Below are 21224 nucleotides of genomic sequence, written 5' to 3' on the forward strand. Positions count from 1 at the left end.
TGGGTGAAAATTAAAAAAAACAAATTATATTAAAATTGACTTGGATGAAAATTATAAAAAACAAAATATATTAAAATTGACTTGGATGAATATTAAAAAAATATATATATATTATTTTTCATGTCCCTTATCAGCCACCGTAGATATGAGGGTTTCCAGAATTGAATGTCGACATTAATATGTATTATACAGTAGACCTTTAAAGGCCTACTAATGCAAAGAAGCTGTTAATTAAACCTGCATTATTCAAGAGCTAAATCTGTCTATTGCAAGTCTTTCTTTAGGCCTTAAATGTTATATACGGTACATTATTAATTAGACATTTGTTAACATGACAAGACCATAACCAACCTTCTATGCCGTCGGATAGCTCCAAATTAAATAGATTTTTGGTAAAACAATTCGGTCATTTGATGATTAATTTAAAAATGGAAAAGCGAGGCCAAGTCTCGAATATACCAATACATATGATAGCAATGCACATATCTTGTCAAAACTACAAACAGTGATAACTTGGCTTAGAATAAAATATTTTGAATAAATTTTTCAATATCTACATTTTGCATTATCTATTTTTGAACTACATAATGTATCTTTAAAGTTTAATACTTTAGGCCAATAAAGGAAAACCAAAGTTACTATAGGCCTGGGATGAGCGTTTGGGTTTTTTGGGGTTTTTTAACATATAGAGTATGGAGATAAATTGTAATAGTTTTTAGAAATGTAATACAAATGAAATGAAATGAAACGGGGTTTAAAGTCCTACTGTTTTACTCCGAACTAGGCTAATGAAGACTGGGCTAATGAAGACGAGCATAGGAAATGAAGAGAAATGAAATGGGGTATAACGTCCTACTGTTCTGCTCCGACTGAGCTAATAAAGACGGGCATATGCCATATAGTGTGCTTTGTGGGAAATTTTGCCCGGACAGCGGCACTCTGATCTACTCGTGTATCGAATTCCAACTGCGAAGGGATCTTTTACATGTACGCACACGGGACCTCGTTGTTTTGTCCCTTCGGAACGACTAGACAGTTGTTCTGGTCAGCCCCCCCCCCCCATCCTGCACCAATGAAGACGAGCATAGGAAATGAAGTGAAATGAAATGGGATATAATGTCCTACAGTTCTGCTCCGACTGAGCTAATAAAGACGGGCATATGCCTTATAGTGTGCTTTGTGGGATATTTTGCCCGGACAGCGGCACTCTGATCTAATCGTGTATCGAATTCCAACTGCGAAGGGATCTTTTACATGTACGCACACGGGACCTCGTTTTTTTGTCCCTTCGGAACGACTAGATAGTTGTTCTGGTCACCCCCCCCCCCCCATCCTGCACCAATGACAAGGGGAAACCACGTCAGAAAATCTCGACGAACTTTATCGGCCAATGCAGGGATCAAGATATGTAATACAGGTGTTTTTTGTGTATTATTATTATTACAGCATATTTATAGTGCGTCCTTTCATATAACATGTTCAGGAGCACTTTACAAAGTGACAATGTAATCATAAATAAACAGCAAGATTATGGACATGTTAACGATTGTATAGAGAGTCAGTTAAAAGCCTGATTAAATAAATGTGTTTTAGGTTGTTTTTTAAAAGAATATAGAGATGTCCAACATCTGAAACTAAATGGTAGATGGAGCTTAAGAGGAGATGTCCGCTCCCCTCATGTTTCACACCAAAAAGCTTCGATATAAATCTTCTATAGCTCGGTATCAACCTGAATATTTCATCATATTATGTCTTGGTTTGTTGTTGTTTTTTTTTGTTGTTTTTTTTGTTTTTTGGGGTTTTTTTTTGGGGGGGGGGGCATAATAATAATAATAAATAAAATAAAACAAAGTACGAACAATCCAAACCATTAGACAAAATTCGAAGTCCTAAAAAAACGGTATAGGCAAAATAGTGTAATAAGGTAAAATAGTGTAATCAGCATATTTATTATTTTGCCGTGATAAAATTAAACTGATGTATTTTTACACCTTTCCTAATACTTGAAAGGCACGATTTTATCATTGAGATTGCATTATATTTGCAATAGATATATTTAATGCACCATCAGCTAAATAAAATGAATCTTTGAATTTCTTGGATAAGAAATGTCTATCTTATCGCACTGGTAAAAGATATATAGGCTTATGATTTAGAATAACATACTGTTCCCTGTTTTATGATAGGCCACCGGCTTACTAATACTCACACTGTTTTTCTATGAAGAATTAAAAATTGGATATGATTTTTCTTTTTGGTAGATTCTCCACAATAATTAATATGGATCAGCTTGATTATATAATTATTACAAGTAGGCCTACTGTTGAATCACATTTTCCATTCCATAACCTTAGGGAAAACTATTCCTTCTTTGGTGCGGTGTGATATGAATTTAGTCAAACCTTTTTCCGTCTTTCACTCATTTCAGAAAATGCAGAGTATGCCGTCCGCGCCTTCCCTTGATTACTTTCTCATTATTGTTTGAAATTATAAGTTAAATATAAAATTATGAAATAGTTTTGAAAATTAATTTTTAAAAATTGTGAAATAGTTTTGAAAATTAATTTTCAATATTAGAAAATCAAGTTTAAAATTCAAATAACAAATAGCCCCCCCCCCCCCCAAAAAAAAAAAAACTAAAACATTAAAGAAAAACAACAAGAAACAGTTTGTAATAAATGGGTTTTGATAATTATTTAAAATTCAATCATTTAAAAATCTAAAACTATGAATTTACCCACAAAAATACTTGACAACAAATATTTTAAAATCTAAAACTATGAATTTACCCACAAAAAAAAAAAAATACTTAACAGCAAGTAAGTTAGAAAAAGAGTGACGTGTGAGAGGGGTCTGACGTCAAATAGTGGGTGGCAATGACGTAGACCGCGCAAGCTGTTTGAGTCGAAGGCAAGAAGCACTGACTTCCGCCCGTGACAGAAGACATCAAAATGGCACATTTTTAGTATTACGTTACACTTGACGTATATTCTTTTATGTGAATAAAAATGGTTCGTTCATGCTGCGCAATTGGCTGTACAAATCGCGATACCCCAGAGAATAGAAAGAAGGACATTACGTTTCATCAGTAAGTCATTTTGAACTTTTTTTAGAATGTTAAAATAAACTTCGACTGCATAAGATCACGAACTGACGAAGGTCAAATAGGCCCTATAGTCCTATAGGCCTAGACCTAATCTAACAATTTGAATATGCTACTACTGCTAGACTTCGACCTTTGTTGACACCAATAATAGCCAACCTCACTACATACCACAAATAAGCTTTCTTTAATACTAATAAAATTTGTAGACCTAACAATGATTAATAATGATTAATAAACAAAGTCAAAACAAATGGGTATAGCCTTATATGGCTATGGATAGATACATAACATAGATAGGCCCACTTACCACGTAGTAACCTGCATTCATCATAGTATTCATAGTCAATAGGCCTATTATATATAGACCAACATAAATGGTGATAATACCAGTATCATTAATCATTGGCATAGGATTTATCTGGTTTTAAACTGTTGTGGATATTTTTTTTTTATCTTTACAAATTACACTCATATATTTATTCTTTTGTTTCAGAATTCCTAATGACCCTGGTCAAAGAAAGTCATGGTTAATTGCCATTAACAGATTAGACCTGGATGGAAAACATTCCTGGGAGCCATCAAGTATCCAGACACTTTGTTCCCAACACTTTCAGGAAGATGATTTCATGAAATCAAAACATGCTGGTAACAAATTGTTGAAAAAGGGCAGTGTTCCATCCATTTTTTCTTGGAAGACATCCGCAAATGTTAAGGTACTGGTACAGCAGGTTTTAATAAATTTCTAGTAATGATAATAGTATAAAATGTCCACTTTTTAAAATGACAACTTTCAACTACAGGTGTTTTGTAATTTTGCACCTGATAAATAAGAGTATGTAGTTGATGGCATATGATGGTTATATCATCCAGATTTTCCGGCGTGGTTCCCCCTTGTCAGTGATGCAGGACGGAGGGCCTGACAAGGGCAGCTGTCTAGTCCTTCGGATGAGACGAAAACCCGAGGTCCTGTGTATACATTGGAATGCACGTAAAAGATCCCTTGGCAGTTGGAATTCGATATAAGAGTAGGCGATAGTGCCGCTGCCCGGGCAAAATTTCTCTCATAGCAGGCAGTATGGCGTATGCCCGTCTTCATTAGCCCAGCATAGGAGCAGAACAGTAAGACGTTAAACCCCATTTCATTTCATTTCAGATGGTTATTATGCAATTTAGATTGAAAAAGTACTTCGTCCACCCGAGTGTAGTCTCGTTTACCCTTTTCTTTTATTTATAGATTATTTCAAGACAAACCTCTTCAAGCAAAAGGGCCAGAGTAGATGTAGAGCCCTCAAGAGTTATAGTATCTCCATCATATTTACCATCCATTGAACACAATTACCATCATGATTTAAATACCATGAAAGAAAAATTAGACGATGCCACCAATAGACTGGAAAACACAGCCCACCAACTTGCCTTAAACAAACGCAGAGAAAAACGTGCAAAAATGGTAATTGGTAGTGTTGTTAACCAGCTTCATGATGAAAAGAAATTATCAGAAAAGGCTCAACAAATGATTGATTCATATAAAGGTTTGACTTTACATATAAACATTGCGTGTACCTTTTTAGAATAACTGAGTCTTATGGTGATAATTTAAAGTATTTGTTGTAACAGAATTTAAAATCACACAAGCTATAGAACAATAAGAGCTTGTTATTTCTTTATTATTTTATAATAGATAAGGAACTAATTATTTGTTTTTATAGTGTCATGAAAAAATACCATTCATATTTTTTAAAGGAATATTTCCTTCAGTACACATTTTATATATTTATTACATGCATGCTAAAATAAATTCCTCTGAGAAATTTAGAATCTAAAATATATTTTCTATCCAATAACCCCATCTGAGACATATTTGTTTTTCAGACCCTGTATGTTGCATGGTACATAACAGGCATGTCCCTTTATAAAAACCTGTGGTCATTTGTATTCATAAATGCCTCCAATAGAACTATTAAATTGCTGTTGAAATGGTTCAAAATTAGAAATAAATTAATAATAAACAACTGAATTATGATATTTGTGACAATTTTAGATATTCCTGTTGACCTGTTCACTAAACCTGCTTCTGAATACTCTGAAGACCAAAAGAAGTTTTCAACCACTCTGTATTTTTATGGACCGAAAGCCTACAACTATTTAAGAAGCAAGGTCAACTTACCACACCAATCCACGATTAGAAGGTAATTACTTTTTCTCCATTCATATCTTACAAAATGTGGGTGTATCTTGCATGGGAACTGGTTGTTTTTATTGCTTCTATATTTGTCAGTATTTTATTTTACAATTTGTACTTGGAATATTGCCATTTATTGTCAGAATATTATTATGAAATGTGAAAATAATGAAATTTATAATTTGCTGGGAAAGTCTGTATGATCAAGGACTCTATTTTGAATTAATCATTGGCAAAATTTCATAATAATAATAAGTATTATAGATTTATATTTTTCTCAGTTTTTAGAATTAAGGATTTATTGTTTTTGTTTTACTAAAAAGTAAGTCTTTGTATTTTTTAATTGTTGTTTCTTTATGACTAATTTTACTTTTACAGTTTATTCCAGACTACACCAAACTAAAGTTTATTTATTATTCCATTTGTTTGAATGATACTGTTGTACGTTAATATTTTTTTTGTTTTATTACTTTTAAAAAAAATAATTAAATAATGGTTCAAATATTACTTAAATTAACTCTTTGAAATTGATGTTCCATTTTCATTAAATGTGCATATATGAAACGCTTCATCGAGCACATACATGTATAATAATAATATGTACAGTATTTATGATTGCACTTGCATATAATGTCATGCATAGTTTTGTGTTATCTAGCTAGTGAAGGAAAAGGTACACAGTTCTTAGGATTGCGGCATTGACAGCGAACGTAAAAGATCGTAAGAGTAGATGGATTCGCTACTGCCCAGCCCAGGCAAAATTTTCCCACATTTCGCAGCTCAATATGGAATGAAAACAAAACATGCCGTTGTCCCATTATAAACAACACCAAATGATGACATAAAAATAATTGTAACATGGATGGGAAATCTTTCTTTGTTCTTTTCGTTGAATAAGCGGATTGTTTTCCCTGTAGTAGATTGGGTGGGGCTTAACCGTGCAATAACTAGACATCTTCATTATTATGGTTTTCTGTGCAATAACAATGAGCATGATGAGCAGGTGCCAATGTTACAAGTCATTTATAGCACGCTTCATTCGTCATATTCATATATTTCTCTATTCTGTATACTTGTAGGTGGCTGAGTAACATATCTTCTCAACCAGGTCTCTCTAGTCAAGTTATAAACATGCTTCAGCAGAAAGTTCAAAGTGATGAATGGACCTACAAACACTGCAGTCTGATGATTGATGGCATGTCCATAAGAAAACACATTGATTGGGATGCAAAGAACAGTCAAATGGTTGGTTTTGTTAATTTAGGTTCTGGACCAGTTGAAAATGATGCAGTTGAGGCACCTGAAGTCATAGTGATACTAGCTGTTGGTTTACAAGGTCACTGGAAAGTACCACTAGGTTATTTCCTTGTTGATGGAATATCAGCAGAGATACAAAGCCAGCTTCTTTTGACAGCAATATCATCACTTTACCAAATTTGTATTAGAGTAACATCTATTGTGATGGATGGGCATCCAACCAACCAAAGAATGGCAAACATTTTAGGAGGCAATTTAAACCCTGACAACATCAGAAGTACTTTCCAACATCCATCTAATCCAGAATTAAACATATATATATTCTTTTATGCTTGTCATCTTCTCAAACACTTCCGTGGAGCTCTCCATTCTCTTCAACAACTGCAGGAAGAAACTATTGGTACAGCAAATTGGTCAGACATAAAAAGACTTGAAGAATTACAACGAAATGAAGGCTTAAGAGCAGCTAATAGGCTAACAAAGAAGCACATAGAATTTACCAATCAAAAAATGAATGTTAAATTAGCAGTACAAGTTTTAAGTAGTTCGGTTGCTAAATCCTTAGAATTTGCTTCTTCAGTCTGTGAAGATTTTGGAAATTGTCAAGGAACAATCAATCTTGTTGCCATGGTGGATCGAATGTTTGATATTTTCAACAGTAGAACGCCAGCTGCAAAAGGTTTTAAGCATCCCATTAATGCAAGAAATTTTGAGTCTTTTGAATCCTTTTTTTTATCCACCAGTTCTGTACTATTAAACTTAAAAGATATGACTGGTCAGAAAGTCTGCCATTGAAAAAGGAAGATATGTATCATTGGTTTCTTGTGTAACATTCAAAGCCTTCTTGATCTTGCGAGAGAGATGATTTTATCAAATCCACCAGCACTGAAATACTTGTTGACTTACAAATTGTCACAAGATCACCTTGAGCTACTTTTTTCTGCCATTAGGAGATATGGGGGATGGAACAACAATCCATCTGCAGTACAATTTTCGAATGCATATAGATCTCTACTGGGTCATGTTGGTGTAAGCGGAACAATCGATGGCAGCACCTCATGTGTACCACAAGACATAACCTCTATCTTGGAAGTCAACAACACAGAAATAATTACCTTTGAAGATGCTCTTGCAGACCATGATTATCCCATCAATGGCAGAGGTATCAGTTCATTTGTAGAGGGTGTCCTTGAATATATAGCTGGCTGGGTTGTTAGAAAATTGATGTCTAAAGTTCAGTGTGTGCCCTGTGCCCATGCCTTAGTAAAACCTAAAACTGATAACAAATATGGGCTTCTAAATATACTATTCAAAAAAAGTAGGGGATATTTGATTTTGGGGGCATAATACTAAAATATGCAAATGACTACGAAAAAAGTCACTATAGAACCTAACAGAAGAAACATTTCCAGTTACATGTGACGCCCAAACGCACCAATAGCTACCGCATGGAATGCAGGTGATGCTTGGGATCATCATGGGGGTCCAACCCAAGATTTGCACGACTCTGACTTTGAATGTTACAGTCATTGTGGCATTGAATTCCAGGGTGGAAACATCAGTTTAATTGTTTTAGTGACCAGAAAAAAAATTTTGATATGCGTCGGCTTACCCAAAATGAAAGGTTACGTGCCCTTGGCATGCTACAGATCGGCACAACACAGGCGGTTGTGGCGCGGACGATGAATGTTTCTCAGTCTGTCATAAGCAGGCTATGGTCCAGATACCGTGATACACAATCTGTACAGGACAGACCACGCTCAGGTCGACCAAGGGCGACAACTCAAGCCCAGGATCGATTTATCCGTACCTTGGCCTTGAGAAATCGTGTCATCACAGCAAATCAGATCAGCGCTCGTCTTCAAACAGACACTGGTGTGAGAGTGAGTGGCCAGACGATTCGGAATCTACTGCATAGGGGTCACCTTCGCGTCTGACGTCCTCGCGTGATCCCTTGTTTGAGAGATCATCACATTCAGGCAAGACGTCGTTGGTGTAGGGATCGTCAACACTGGGATAATCGACGCGGGAGCAATGTGATGTTTTCAGATGAGTCAAGGTTCACTGTTGATTTTTTGGACAGACGTAGGAGGGTGTGGCGTCGTCGAAACGAGCGCTTCCAAGACGTTAACGTCATCAGACATGATCGATTTGGGGGTGGTTCTGTTATGGTGTGGGGAGGCATCACTGTTGCTGGAAGAACGGCTTTACATGTTGTTGCAGGGCGTGTTACAGGCCAGTACTACCGGGACAACATCTTGGCAGTCCATGTTGTGCCGTTCGCACGACGTCATGGCCGCCGTTTCATCTTCCAGGATGACAACGCAAGATGTCACAGGGCCAGGATCGTTACAGGTTACCTCCAACAACAGAACATCACCACATTACCTTGGCCAGCACGGAGTCCCGACCTCTCCCCCATCGAGCATGTCTGGGACATGCTTGGACAGAGGTTACGTCAACGTCAACAACGTCCTGCCAATGTCCAAGAACTTGCTGCTGCGTTGCAACAGGAATGGGACAATCTGGACCAAAATGACCTTAGACGTCTCATTAGGAGTATGCCACGTCGGATCAATGCTTGTTTGGCAAACAGAGGAGGATTTACCCGTTACTGACTTGGTTGTGATGCTGTGGTAACTTTGCTGTTTGACCCCGGGTATCATTTTACCCTTATAATGGTCAGTCTGTGCCTTACTTAGTCTAACGATCATTTGGAATAAATCGATGAATGTGAACTTCATTTCATTTTGTCATTTGTTTCTTCGTCAGTTTCATTAGGTGACTTTAATAACACTTAAAAATCAAATATCCCCTACTTTTTTTGAATAGTATATAAAAAACAATGGAGGACTATGCATTCCATCAAATGATGTTATCCAGATTGTTCGACAATGTGAAGTTATACTCAGATCTTTTGTCAATATCAAACATGTTAAACCAAATGAATGGGAAAATGTTGTTGTATCTAAAGTTATGATGAATTTACCTTCTACTTTATTCTCTCATCTGAATGATCATTTCATAGAAACATGTAAAGGAATAGACACCTATTATTATAATTTGTTGAAATTAATTTGTAGTCAGTTCATAAAGTTAAGAAGATTTCATGTGGTGAGATTAACTAATTTAGCACTACAGGGACAATGTGTAAGACAAAAGTTAACAAGAACTGTACTTTTCCAAAATCAGTAGAATTATTAACTATGTTAATCTCTGTTTGACAAAATATAAATGCTTGAAATACTGTGTCGTATGTAGCATTGTTATATTAGTTATAATGACAGATTCGTGTAATCTGTATAGGGGGTCGAATCAACTGCCGTGGTTTTGATTCCCCGTTTGTACGTGACAAGGAGTAGGGTCGCCTGTCCAACCTTGTGAGTTTTCTCTGAGTCCTCCGGTTTCCTCCCACTGCTAAAGACCCCTGCGAGCGCAAGTGAACTATTCATATAAATTGAAATGATATGAAATGGGGTTAACGTCCTACTGTTCTGCTTCGAACTGGGCTAATGAAGACGGACATACGCCATACAGTGTGCTATGAGGGGAAATTTTGCCCAGACAGCGGCACTACGGCCTACTCTTACATCGAATTCCAACTGTCAAGGAAAGATGTACACGGGCCCTTGGTTTTTTGTCCCATCCGAACGACTAGACAACTGTACTTGTCAGGCCCTCCGTCCTGCATCACTGACATGTGGGAACCACACTGGAAAATCTGGAAGAACTTTCTCGGCCAATGCAGGGATCGAACACCTGACCCCCAGGCTGGCGAGCCAGCGTCTTACCAAATAAGTTGAACCATATGTTAGTCCCAAAATGACCTAGTGTGTGTCGAGTAGACATTAACCCCATTTCTCTCTCTCTCTCTCTGTAACCTGTATAATTCAAATATATATTTGTTTGGTTATTTGTAAAGGTACTCCCAAACTCCAAAATGCATAGGCATGAATGAACTAAGATGTGAAAATATTATTAGTAAAATATTCAACCTTTTACACAAGTCGTAATTAATCAGTTAATATATATGCATTTGGTTGTGGCACAATTTACCCAAATCCACATAAATCAAATGCGATTTCCAAGAAAATTTGGAAATTGTAAGCGAATCCATCATTATTCTAACTCATATCACAATAATTTATATCGATATTAGATAATATACAGCTCTTATGCTAAATTGTCATTTGGAAATTAAAATCGTAACGTTCTTGGGACATAACTTGTGTATTTCACGAAATCACTTGCTTTTTGTAAATTGCATTTTGCGGTACAGTTTGGAAACAAATTTTACGATTTTAAATTGAAAATGTCAATTTGACATACAGAAGGATATATTATCAAATACATGTAGATATAAAATATTATAATCAGAGTTGAAATAATGTTGGATTTGGGTACCGGTACATGTGAATTTGGATAAATAGTGCTATCGTGCATTTGGCACATGACTGTCAATTTTCAACTGAGCAATGAAATGTAAAACCTGTGCTAAAAATAAGATGAAAAATATTATTCATGTGATGGTGTATTTGTAATTAAATCTAATATTTGTTCATATTTGTATTCTTTGTGTTTTCCAAAAATCCATTTTCGGTCAAGAAAAATGTACTCTTTTTATTGGAACAAATTCTTCCAACACACTTATATTTATTTACTTGTTTAAACCCCCCGAGTCCTTTACACTGACCGTTTCCAAACATATTTCGGTGTTTACAATATTAGTCCGAATGGTATTATTTCCAGAATCTTACTCAGTAATTATAAACTAGAGATGCTTAAGAATGCGAGTATCCATGTAGGTTATTAAAAGATTAATTTATTAGTTCAGTTAAATCTATTTAAACTTTCCCCACAAACCCCACCACGACAACAACAAAAATACCTAACTTTTCGACACTCCGTCCGACTCTATTTTTTGGAAAGGTGGGGGGGGGGGGGTTACTGTAAGCAAACACAGGTATTATTATTATTTCTAGGGCCCTAATAGTAAAACAAATGTCTGGAAATTAATATTTATTTCATTAAATTATTCAGTCCGAGAATAAATGAACTGAGTGTCTTATGAAGGTAGCGCTAAGGAGTCACGTTCACTATTTGTTTACATAGGATACCGTTCTTCTTGCCACGGGCGGAAGTCAGCAGCGATTGGTCATGGCGGCCAATGACGATTTAGTAGTCTGCGCGGTCTATCTATATATCTACGTCATTGGTGGGTGGTGTCATCAATTTCTGCCAATAGTATAGCGCATGCGCATAAGACCTGGCTCCAGTGGATGGAAAAAAATGCTTACCAAGTGTTGTATCGTAGGTGGCAGACTTTGTAGCAGGCATAGCAGTAGTAAGTAAACACAACGCATTACATGTATATTTTCAGTCAACCATTTTCATAGCACATGGCGCAGACTACTTTATTAACAATGTATTCATACACAACAAAATAGTCCCAAATAATAATGATTATGCAGTTAAAGGGAAATAACTCCAATTAAAGACAAGCATCATTTAGGTAAACAGCTGGATATATCATACCGCCCTTTCTAAGATTGGTAACAATCTCCAAGGCAAGCAAACAAAATAGGAATCAAATGATGAAACAAAATATGAAATGCAAATCTTTTGCAAAATATGAATAAACAAAAGTCAAGTAGAGTTAATAATAGACAAAGTCATCATTTTTTCTAGTTACACCCCACATAACAATATGATGTTAATTTTACGTTACATTTACATAAAAATGGTCAGTCAGTTTACCATCATTTTGCTCATCTTTTTAACGATAATTTTACGTCAGGAAATGACGTTAATCTAACGTAAACTTTACGTCATTTTTACGTTATATTTACGTCATTTTCTGACGTAAATCTAACGTAAACTTTACGTCATTTTCTGACGTAAATCTAACGTAAATTTTGCGTAAAGTTTACGTCACTTATGTTAGATTTACGCCAGAAAATGACGTAAACTTTACGTTAGATTTACGTCAGAAAATGACGTAAATATGACGTAAAAATGACGTAAACTCTACATTAGATTAACGTCATTTCCTGACGTTAAATTTTCGTTAAAAGGATGAGCAAAATGATGGAAATCTAACCGACCATTTTAACGTAAATCTAACATTAAATAAACATCATTTTCGGATGCAATTCTAATGTCAAATGAGCAATTAAAACCTTTAATATAATCTATTATTGGTGGTTGTAATTGTAAAATTCAGTCAACCAATAACCAAATCTTCTTTAACCATATGAGGTGCTAAAGACTCCTGGCGCAAACAATTATTGAACTGAAACTGAATCGTAGGCCCCATTTCTCTCTATCTATTTCGTCCTCGAGGTTTCGGTGGTCAAACAGTTAACGCATGTTCGTTGCATCATAAGTTCCGTCATTGAATTAAGAGAGAGAGAGAGAGAAATCGGGTTTAACGTCCACTCAACACAAATAAGGTCATTTCGGGACTGACACATGGTTCAATTTTTTATTTCAATAATTCGCTTGCGCGTAGGGGCCTTTAGCAGTGGGAGTAAACCGGAGGACCCGGAGAAAACCCACGAGGTTGGACAGGCGACCCTACTCCTTGTCACATATTGAAATAAAACTAAACCACATGTTAGTCCCAAAATGACCTAGTGTGATTCGAGTGGAAGTTAATCCCCATTTCTCTCTATACATGTATTTATCAATAACCATTCAGAATTCTAAATGTAATTGCAACCAAACGCCAAAAAACCAGTACAACTTACATAATTATTCAACAAAATATACTACAAGTATCTATACTTTATTCAAAAAATACATATATAATGTAATAAAATACAAAAGTAGACATTTAAATTGTAACAGTTTATCCACAGCATTAAGTTGGTGACAATTTAGGAAACGGTCTTCGAGAAAAACTTTGAAAATGTGGAAATACGCCAACACATTCAGCAGTATATCAGAAAGGAAAACTGTGACGTTGACCAAATTTGATAAAAAAAAACAAAAAAAACCCCTACGGCCTCTATCACGTTTGCTAAAGGTTTTCGAACTAGGTGGGATAATACTGGAAAGGAAATTTGTGGAATACTGAATATCTATGCTTCACACCAACTTTGAAACAAATGTGAATAAATTATAAGGCAGTGTTCACAGGTTTTGCAGCCAATCTGCGGGGGTGGGGACAAAATTTGAAAAAGATACATTAACGATACTTTCTGTAAGATTTAGATAAAGAGCTGACCATTCTTGCTATGATTGTTCAAAAATAAATAATATACATGTAAAATGAAAATTTCATTCAAATTACTTCATTCTGAGCCAAGTTATCACAGTTTCTAGTTTCGACATGATGTGTGCATTGTGGTAATGAGACAGGTATATTCGAGACTTGGCCTCACTTTCCCATTTTTTAATTAAATTTTTAAATTGCAGGCCAGTTAAAATCTTGAGTATCCAATGCCTTCATATTGCATACTTTTACACATTTTGTCAGGCAGTTTCATTTTGATTTTCCCTAAATTCGAATTCAACCTTGATTATGCGATTTTTCGAACAATCAGGAGCCATAATCGAGGAAGTTACGTTCGGATATGCGCGATTATGAAAAGGAACCAAGATCTTAGTGTGTAATGGTTATATATACACATGTTTTTTTTTTTATAAATCGAATAAAAATTGTGACCTCTACAGGGACCACAAGCTAAAAACGGATGGACGTCTGGACGGACAGGGGCTACGACAATATACGTCCACATGAAAATGTGGGCGTATAAAAATTGTGACCTCTATAGGGACCACAAGCTAAAAACGGATGGACGTCCAGACGGACAAGGGCTACGACAATATACGTCCACATGAAAATGTGGGCGTATAAAAACTGTGACCTCTATAGGGTCCACCAGCTAAAAACTTGATTTTTCGTACAATCAGGGACCATAATCCAAGAAGTTACGGTCAGATACATGCCAATATCGAAAGCAACCAAGATCTTTTGGAGATAAACCTATATTTCAATTGTGACCTGTAGAGTGTCCACAAACAATTGTGTACAGGCGTCCGGACGGACCGGGGCTACCACAATATACGTCCACATGAAAATGTCGGCGTATAAAAATTTTGACCTCTATAGGGTCCACAAGCTAAAAACATGACTTTCAGTACAATCAGGGGCCATAATCCATGAAGTTACGGTCCCACAAACAATTGTGGACGGACCGATGGACGTTCGGACGGACAGGGGCTACAAAAATATACGTCTACATGAAAATGTTAGCGTATAAAAAACTGTCACCTTCAAAATCACAAACTAATTTGGACAAACAAACAGTCAGGGCAGCGATATAATACCCCAATATTGAAATAAGGTATATACTTAATTACACCAATATTACATGTGTGATAGAATTTGTTAAACACATTACAAATATAATTTTAACACAGATTTTTGCTATTATTGATCTATCACAAAAATTTGAAGAATTTGTAAGGGTTTAAAAAGTTTCCCCGTATACTATGGCGGTATATTAGATTCAAAATTCTAACATGCTATCGTCTAATTTCTTACTTCTACTCTTGTAATTTCTAACTTCCATTCATGTAATTTCTAAATTAAGACAATGTATAATTCAACTTCTTTTTTTGTTCAGTGTAAATTTTAATTGTTTCATCTTATTTCTATTATTAAGGCGAAAAATGTCTAGTCACTTTACATGTTAAGCATGAATGGTAAACAAATTTAGAATTTTGATTTCTACCTAGCAACCATCATTATGACGTCGTTTGGTGTCGCCACCGTTCGCTCAATTTGGCGATTGAGCACCTGATCGGGACCATTCTGTTGATACAAACGACTCGCTCTTAGTCCAGTTGAATGGTTTGGTGGAGTGCTAAAATTGAAAACAACTTCGAGAGAGAGAGCGAGAGAGAGAGAGTCTGATGGGGTTAAACGTCCACTCAACACAAACTACATGTAGGTTCGGTATTAACATGGTTCAATTTTATTTCAATAATTCGCTTGCGCGTAGGGGTGTTTAGCAATGGGAGGAAACCGGAGGACCCGGAGAAAACCCACTAGGTTGGAAAGGCGACCCTATTCCTTGTCACGTACAACCGGGGAATCGAAACCACACCAGTTGACTCAATGACATACCTTATGGTACAGCGCGCACGTGCTAACCTTTCGGCCATCCAACCCCACAAACAACATTGAACGTGATATCTATGTATGGTTTGCAAATACGATTTCAAATACGGTCAGTAAGACGCTGGCTCACTAGCCTAGCGGTAGGGTGTTCGATCCCTGCATTGGTCAAGAAAGTTCATCCAGATTTTCCGGCATGGTTCCTCCTTGTCAGTGATGCAGGATGGAGAGCCTAACAAGTACAGCTGTCTAATCGTTCCGTAGTGCCGCTGTCCGGGCAAAGTTTTCTTCGTAGCACACTGTATGGCGTATTAGCCAAGTTCGGAGTAGAATAGTAGGATGTTAAACCCCATTATATTTCATTTTCTATTTCAAATACAAGCTAAACAGCATTTGTTCATTTTTTTTAAGACAAGTTGAGCCAATTAATATTTATATACTGTTGGTCTACATTAACACAGGGTACAATTTTATAGAAAACTCTTACTGAGTTTAATATAAAGCAACGTTTCGACGAGGACACTATCGTCTTTATCAATAATGTGTCGTTTATATCAACACAATGGTCCCGACCAGGTGCGCAATCACCAAAAATGAGCACGCAGTGGCGACACCAAATGACTTCATAATGATGGTTGCTAGGCAGAAGTGTAAAAATTAAGAAGACGTTTTTCGTCTAAATAATAGAAATAAGATGGAATAGAATTAAAATTTACACTGAACAAATAAAGAAGTTGGATTATACATTGTCTTAATTTAACAAAATACATGAATAGAAGTTAGAAATTACATGAATAGAAGTTAAAAAATACATGAACAGAAGTTAGAAGTTAGACGAAAGCTCGTTAGAATTTTGAATCTAATATACTGGCTGCAGTAGATTTGCAACTCACTGATACAACTCAGTTCAAGCCAAAGAGCGGTTATATGATACTGTGACACAGTGACAGGATATCTGCTTGAGGCAAACTATTCATAAACAATTGACTCTTACAAGATCAGACGGAAAATATTTTAAGCCTACTGCTTGTAAAGTAAAGCTTTGGCCTACATTCTGGTGAATTTTGTGCTACCATAGATACATATATGAGTTCGGTACATAATTAAAAAGTCTTTATTTCTTTGCCATCTGGGTGGTTTCATAGACGAGTGTTATTGAGGAGTGTTATTGAGTTCAGTCGCTTGGTTTCAATCCCAAGTCGGTATGTGACAAATAGTTGTGTATGATAAGTAGTAATGTCATCTAGCTTCCATATACAAAGCCCTTATCAACCTTTTTATAACTTCCTCGACATGACTGCCATGAATGGTGCTCAAATATAGGATCTGTAAAAAAAAAAAAAAAAAAAAAAATTCAATTAAAGCAAATTTTATACTCCAAAATCAAAATGAAATTAGGTTTAAATTATCATTCAATGTGTACAAAATACCTTGGTTTTTTGTCCCTCTCCAGACTCTCTGTCGTGCGCTCAAAAGTCAACTTTAGTTATGCACAGCAGGTAGATTTTTGATGAAAAGCAATAGCAGCCGGGGTCCAAGGGGGAGACGTCAAGTTTGGAATTACGTTCTGGTTGATTACAGTGTTACAGAAGAATTTGCTATATTTCTGCTATTTAGAATCAGAGAAGATTGAGATTAAAGTGTTGCCAATGCTATGAAAGTAAAAATGTCATGTGCCAAAGCCTGCAGCGTTGAGTAGTGAGGACATATTTTTTTTTAGTCCAAAAGGTCTAAGTAATTATTAATTAAGTAAAAATGAAAATGTGTACAGTAATAACCTGATAGTAATTATTTTTTTTCACAAAAGCAAACTGTTTCGTAACCTGGCGTCTTACAGAAGTAAGAATTACGGTGAAAAATTAGAAAAATAAGGACAGAAATAATTTTACATCTGTGTGAATAGTATTTATTAGTATTTTTACTACTATTACATTGTATTGTAAGTTCTTTTCATATCGCTGAATTTGTAGTCTCAGTATACGTGTATATCAGCAGTCGGGGATATAAGAAAAAACTTACTTTCAAATAAAACCTCTCAATTTAACTGGTATAATCTATCTTTCTCTGTTTGTGTAATCCAAGTAGCTGTATATTGAACATTTCTCATGCACTCCACGAATAAATTCCAAAACGCCCGCCATCTTTAAAATAACCTTCCCAGAATACCTCGCTTCCGGGTTCAGAGTTGTAAAAAAGTACGTACAAATATAGAAGAATCAAAATGATTTTAATAATGATAGTTTAATCAATGTGGACAATATACTGAAAAAGACAACAAACATAGACCACCTAACATTGAAATCAGTTAATAGAAATTACATTTAATAATCTATCGATGTAGTTATTCATTTGTATTGACTGTAATTTATCTTGACCTTGACCCAAAATGGCGGCATATATCATATACGTAGATAACGGAGTCTACGCGACTATCAACTGTAGGCCTACGCACTTCAATATTTTATATATAGTCTATAACTACGTAATATTTTAGGCTTATGATTAGTAAAATTGAAGAAATTATTATATGATTCAGAGGCCTTTTTTTAAGCATGCACATGATATAATATACATACGTACAGCTTTATTCGGATCACGACGGATGCAGTACTGCACTGGCAGTAGCCAAACTCGTATATTTGGTTGATGTTTTTTTAAATAGATCGACTAGAGCCATTTTATTCAGTTGTATCAAATTAAATAATCCCGATTTTTAAAATAATATTTCCATTGCGAATATAGGTATCTACTTTTAAGATGTCGGAATTTTTTTTATATTTATTTTCCCAGTCTTATATTTATCTAGGTCAAACTACAACATGTTTATTCGACCGTTGGACAACTTTCAAACGTGTGATAGAATCTACTATAAGGACTAAATTAAATATATTTTTTGTGGTAACAGAGCTTAGACACATAACAAATTGTACACACATGCAATAAAATAATATCTAAATTTCTACAAATTTTGACCGAATTTAAATTGGTTTGAAAGGCCACTAACTTGTCTGAGTTGGGGTATTAAGATAATTTATATTTACTTATATATAATTGTGCAAAAGTTAGTCAATTTAATAAATTCAATTACCACCCATGCAGTTAAACGCTGCCCCAAAATTAACATTCAGGCTGTAAAGGTGTTTTGGGCAATGAAATAAAAAAAAGTATTGTAATATTTTGGAGCAGATTTTATTTTGTTTAACTTCTAATTGGTTAATTCTTGTATGCATGGAAAACAGGCCACATGAAGCCAAGCCTAGAAAATATGCCAGAGTGTCCTAAATCTAATTAGCCATCAAATTTCCAAACATTCAACCAAAATTAGACGGAAGAGTCCACTAGGCCTACTATATTATTATTATGGTTCAATTATAGCACTTCATTACACATGAGTATTTCTAAGCGCATTCACAAAAACACCCATTTCAACACCATTTTTGGGGGGTTGGATGGCCGAATGGTGACGACCTGTCATTTAGTCAACTGGCGTGGTTTCGAATCCCCGGTTATACGTGACAAGGAGTAGGGTCGCCTGTCCAACCTCATGGGTTTTCTCCGGGTCCTTCCACTGCCAAAGACCCCTACGTGCAAGCAAATTATTGATATAAAATTAAACTATATGTTAGTCCCGAATTATCCTAGTTTGTGTCAAGTGGACGTTAAACCCCATTTCTCTCTCTCTCTCTCTCTCTCTCTCTCTTTAAACCCCATTTCTCTCTCTCTCTCTCAACACCATTTTTGAAATAATGATTTTTTAAGTTTTGGATGGAAGAGGACTCACAAAGAGTTTTTGGAAGACAATTTCACCTTTTAGCTGCTCTGACAGAGAAAGAATAATTGACAAGCATATTCAATATGTTTCTTTTCTTACGATAGTTTAACAAAATAAAAGTTACAGTTCGCACTACTTTCGAGTAGTTGTTGTAGTCACAGAGACTCGAATAGTAAGGAGAATGTGTTTGTGAACTGCACAGGTTTTTTTTGTGGAATTATATTTATGACCCCTTTGCCACAGTGGCTAAGTGAATAAGACACTGGCTGGCTTGCTTGAAGGTCACAGGTTCGCTCACAGTGTTGCCTGAGAAAGCTCATCAGAATTTTCCGACGTGGTTTCCGCTTGTCAGTGGTGCAGGACGGAGGGCTTGACAAGGACAGCTGTCTAGTCGTTTGGATGGGACGAAAAACTGAGGTCTTATGTACACATTGGCATGTACATAAAAGATCCCCTGGCAGTTGGAATTCAATATAAGAGTAGGCCTGAGCACTGCTGTCCAAACATAACTCCCTTGTAGCACACTGGCGCGAGGTTGGATGGCCAAATGGTTAGCGTGTGCGCGTTGTATCATAAGGTATGATTGAGTCAACTGGCGTGGTTTCGATTTCCTGGTTGTACATGACAAGGAGTAAGGTCGCCTGTCAAACTTCATGGGTTTCTCTGGGTCCTCCAGTTTCCTCCCACTGCTAAAGACCCCTACGGGCACGCTAATTATTGAAATAAAATTAAACTATATATGTTAGTCCAGAAATGACCTAGTTTGTGTCGAGTTGATGATAAATGCCATTTCATTCTCTCTGAGGTCCCATGTACACATTGGCATGCACTTAAAGATCCCCTTGCAGTTGGAATTCAATATAAGAGTAGGCCTTAGCACTCCTGTCCAGACAAAACTCCCTGGTAACGCACTGGCGGAGGGTCGGATGGACAAATGGTTAGGCGGTGGACACACTAGCCGAATGATTCGGTGTCCACTGTCATTCGGCCGAATAATTCGCCCGAATAATTCGCCCGAATCAATTATATTCGCCTGGTGTGTTCGCTTCGCCGAAGCATTCGGCCGAATATAGAATTCATTAGCCAATCACCACTCATATCGAGAAGTCACATGATAGATTAAAGACACAGACGCCGCCATGTTTAATCATGTGACGTGAAAGGTGATGCAACCGACAGGTTGAATCCGGCGAAGCATTCAGCTAGTGTGTCCACCCATTCAGCCGAACGATTCGGCTAGTGTGTCCATCGATTTAGCGCATGCGTGTTGTATCCTAAGGTATGTCATTGAGTCAACTGGCATGGGTTCCATTCCCGGGTTGAATATGACAAGGAGTAGGGACGTCTGTCCAACCCCGTGGATTTTCTCTGGGTGCTCCGGTTTCCTCCCACTGCTAAAGACCCCTACGGTTAGTCCCGAAATAACCTAGTTTGTGTCGAGTGAATGTTAAACCCCATTTCATTCTCACTCTCCCTTTGGATGGTGCCACACTTTTTCATGTATTATCATTATTTGTTTTCCCTCTCAGGTTTGATTTCGATTGCAAAACCACATAAAAAAGGCTATTAATTGGACTACTTTCAAGTTGCTGTAGTCACAGACTCAAATAGTAAGGAGAATGTGTTTGTGAACTGCAAATTTTTTTTTTGTGGCACTACATTTATGACCCCGGAGCCACTGACTGGCTAGTGTTCATCAGGATTTTCCGATGTGGTTTCTGCTTGGCAGTGTTGCAGGACAGAGGGCCTGACAAGGACAGCTGTCTAGTCGTTCGGATGG

At 36.4% G+C, this 21224-nt stretch overlaps 1 protein-coding gene and 2 long non-coding RNA genes across 4 annotated transcripts; 2 read left to right on the top strand and 1 right to left on the bottom strand.

The window, feature by feature from the left end:
- Positions 1-3008: 3008 nt before the first annotated feature.
- LOC126815256 (THAP domain-containing protein 6-like) lies at positions 3009-3852 on the top strand. The gene is made up of 2 exons (XM_050540821.1): positions 3009-3088; positions 3600-3852. Exons 1-2 carry the CDS (start codon positions 3009-3011, stop codon positions 3850-3852), a joined length of 333 nt encoding a protein of 110 aa, XP_050396778.1.
- A 717-nt stretch (positions 3853-4569) lies between these two features.
- LOC126816918 (uncharacterized) lies at positions 4570-6839 on the top strand. The gene is made up of 4 exons (XR_007678659.2): positions 4570-4638; positions 5148-5295; positions 5667-5729; positions 6368-6839. It is a non-coding gene; the product is annotated as an uncharacterized LOC126816918 (long non-coding RNA).
- An 8117-nt stretch (positions 6840-14956) lies between these two features.
- Positions 14957-20445, bottom strand: LOC126816916 (uncharacterized). Of its 2 annotated transcripts, XR_008787662.1 has the most exons (3): positions 18253-20445; positions 17692-17934; positions 14957-16998 (listed from the first exon to the last, which is right to left on the bottom strand). It is a non-coding gene; the product is annotated as an uncharacterized LOC126816916 (long non-coding RNA). The 2 variants fall into 2 exon arrangements; XR_007678656.2 differs by having other exon boundaries at positions 17692-20445.
- Positions 20446-21224: the final 779 nt, after the last annotated feature.

The sequence above is a fragment of the Patella vulgata genome, chromosome 3 (assembly GCF_932274485.2).
Source record: "Patella vulgata chromosome 3, xgPatVulg1.2, whole genome shotgun sequence".
Taxonomy (NCBI): Eukaryota; Metazoa; Mollusca; class Gastropoda; family Patellidae; genus Patella; species Patella vulgata.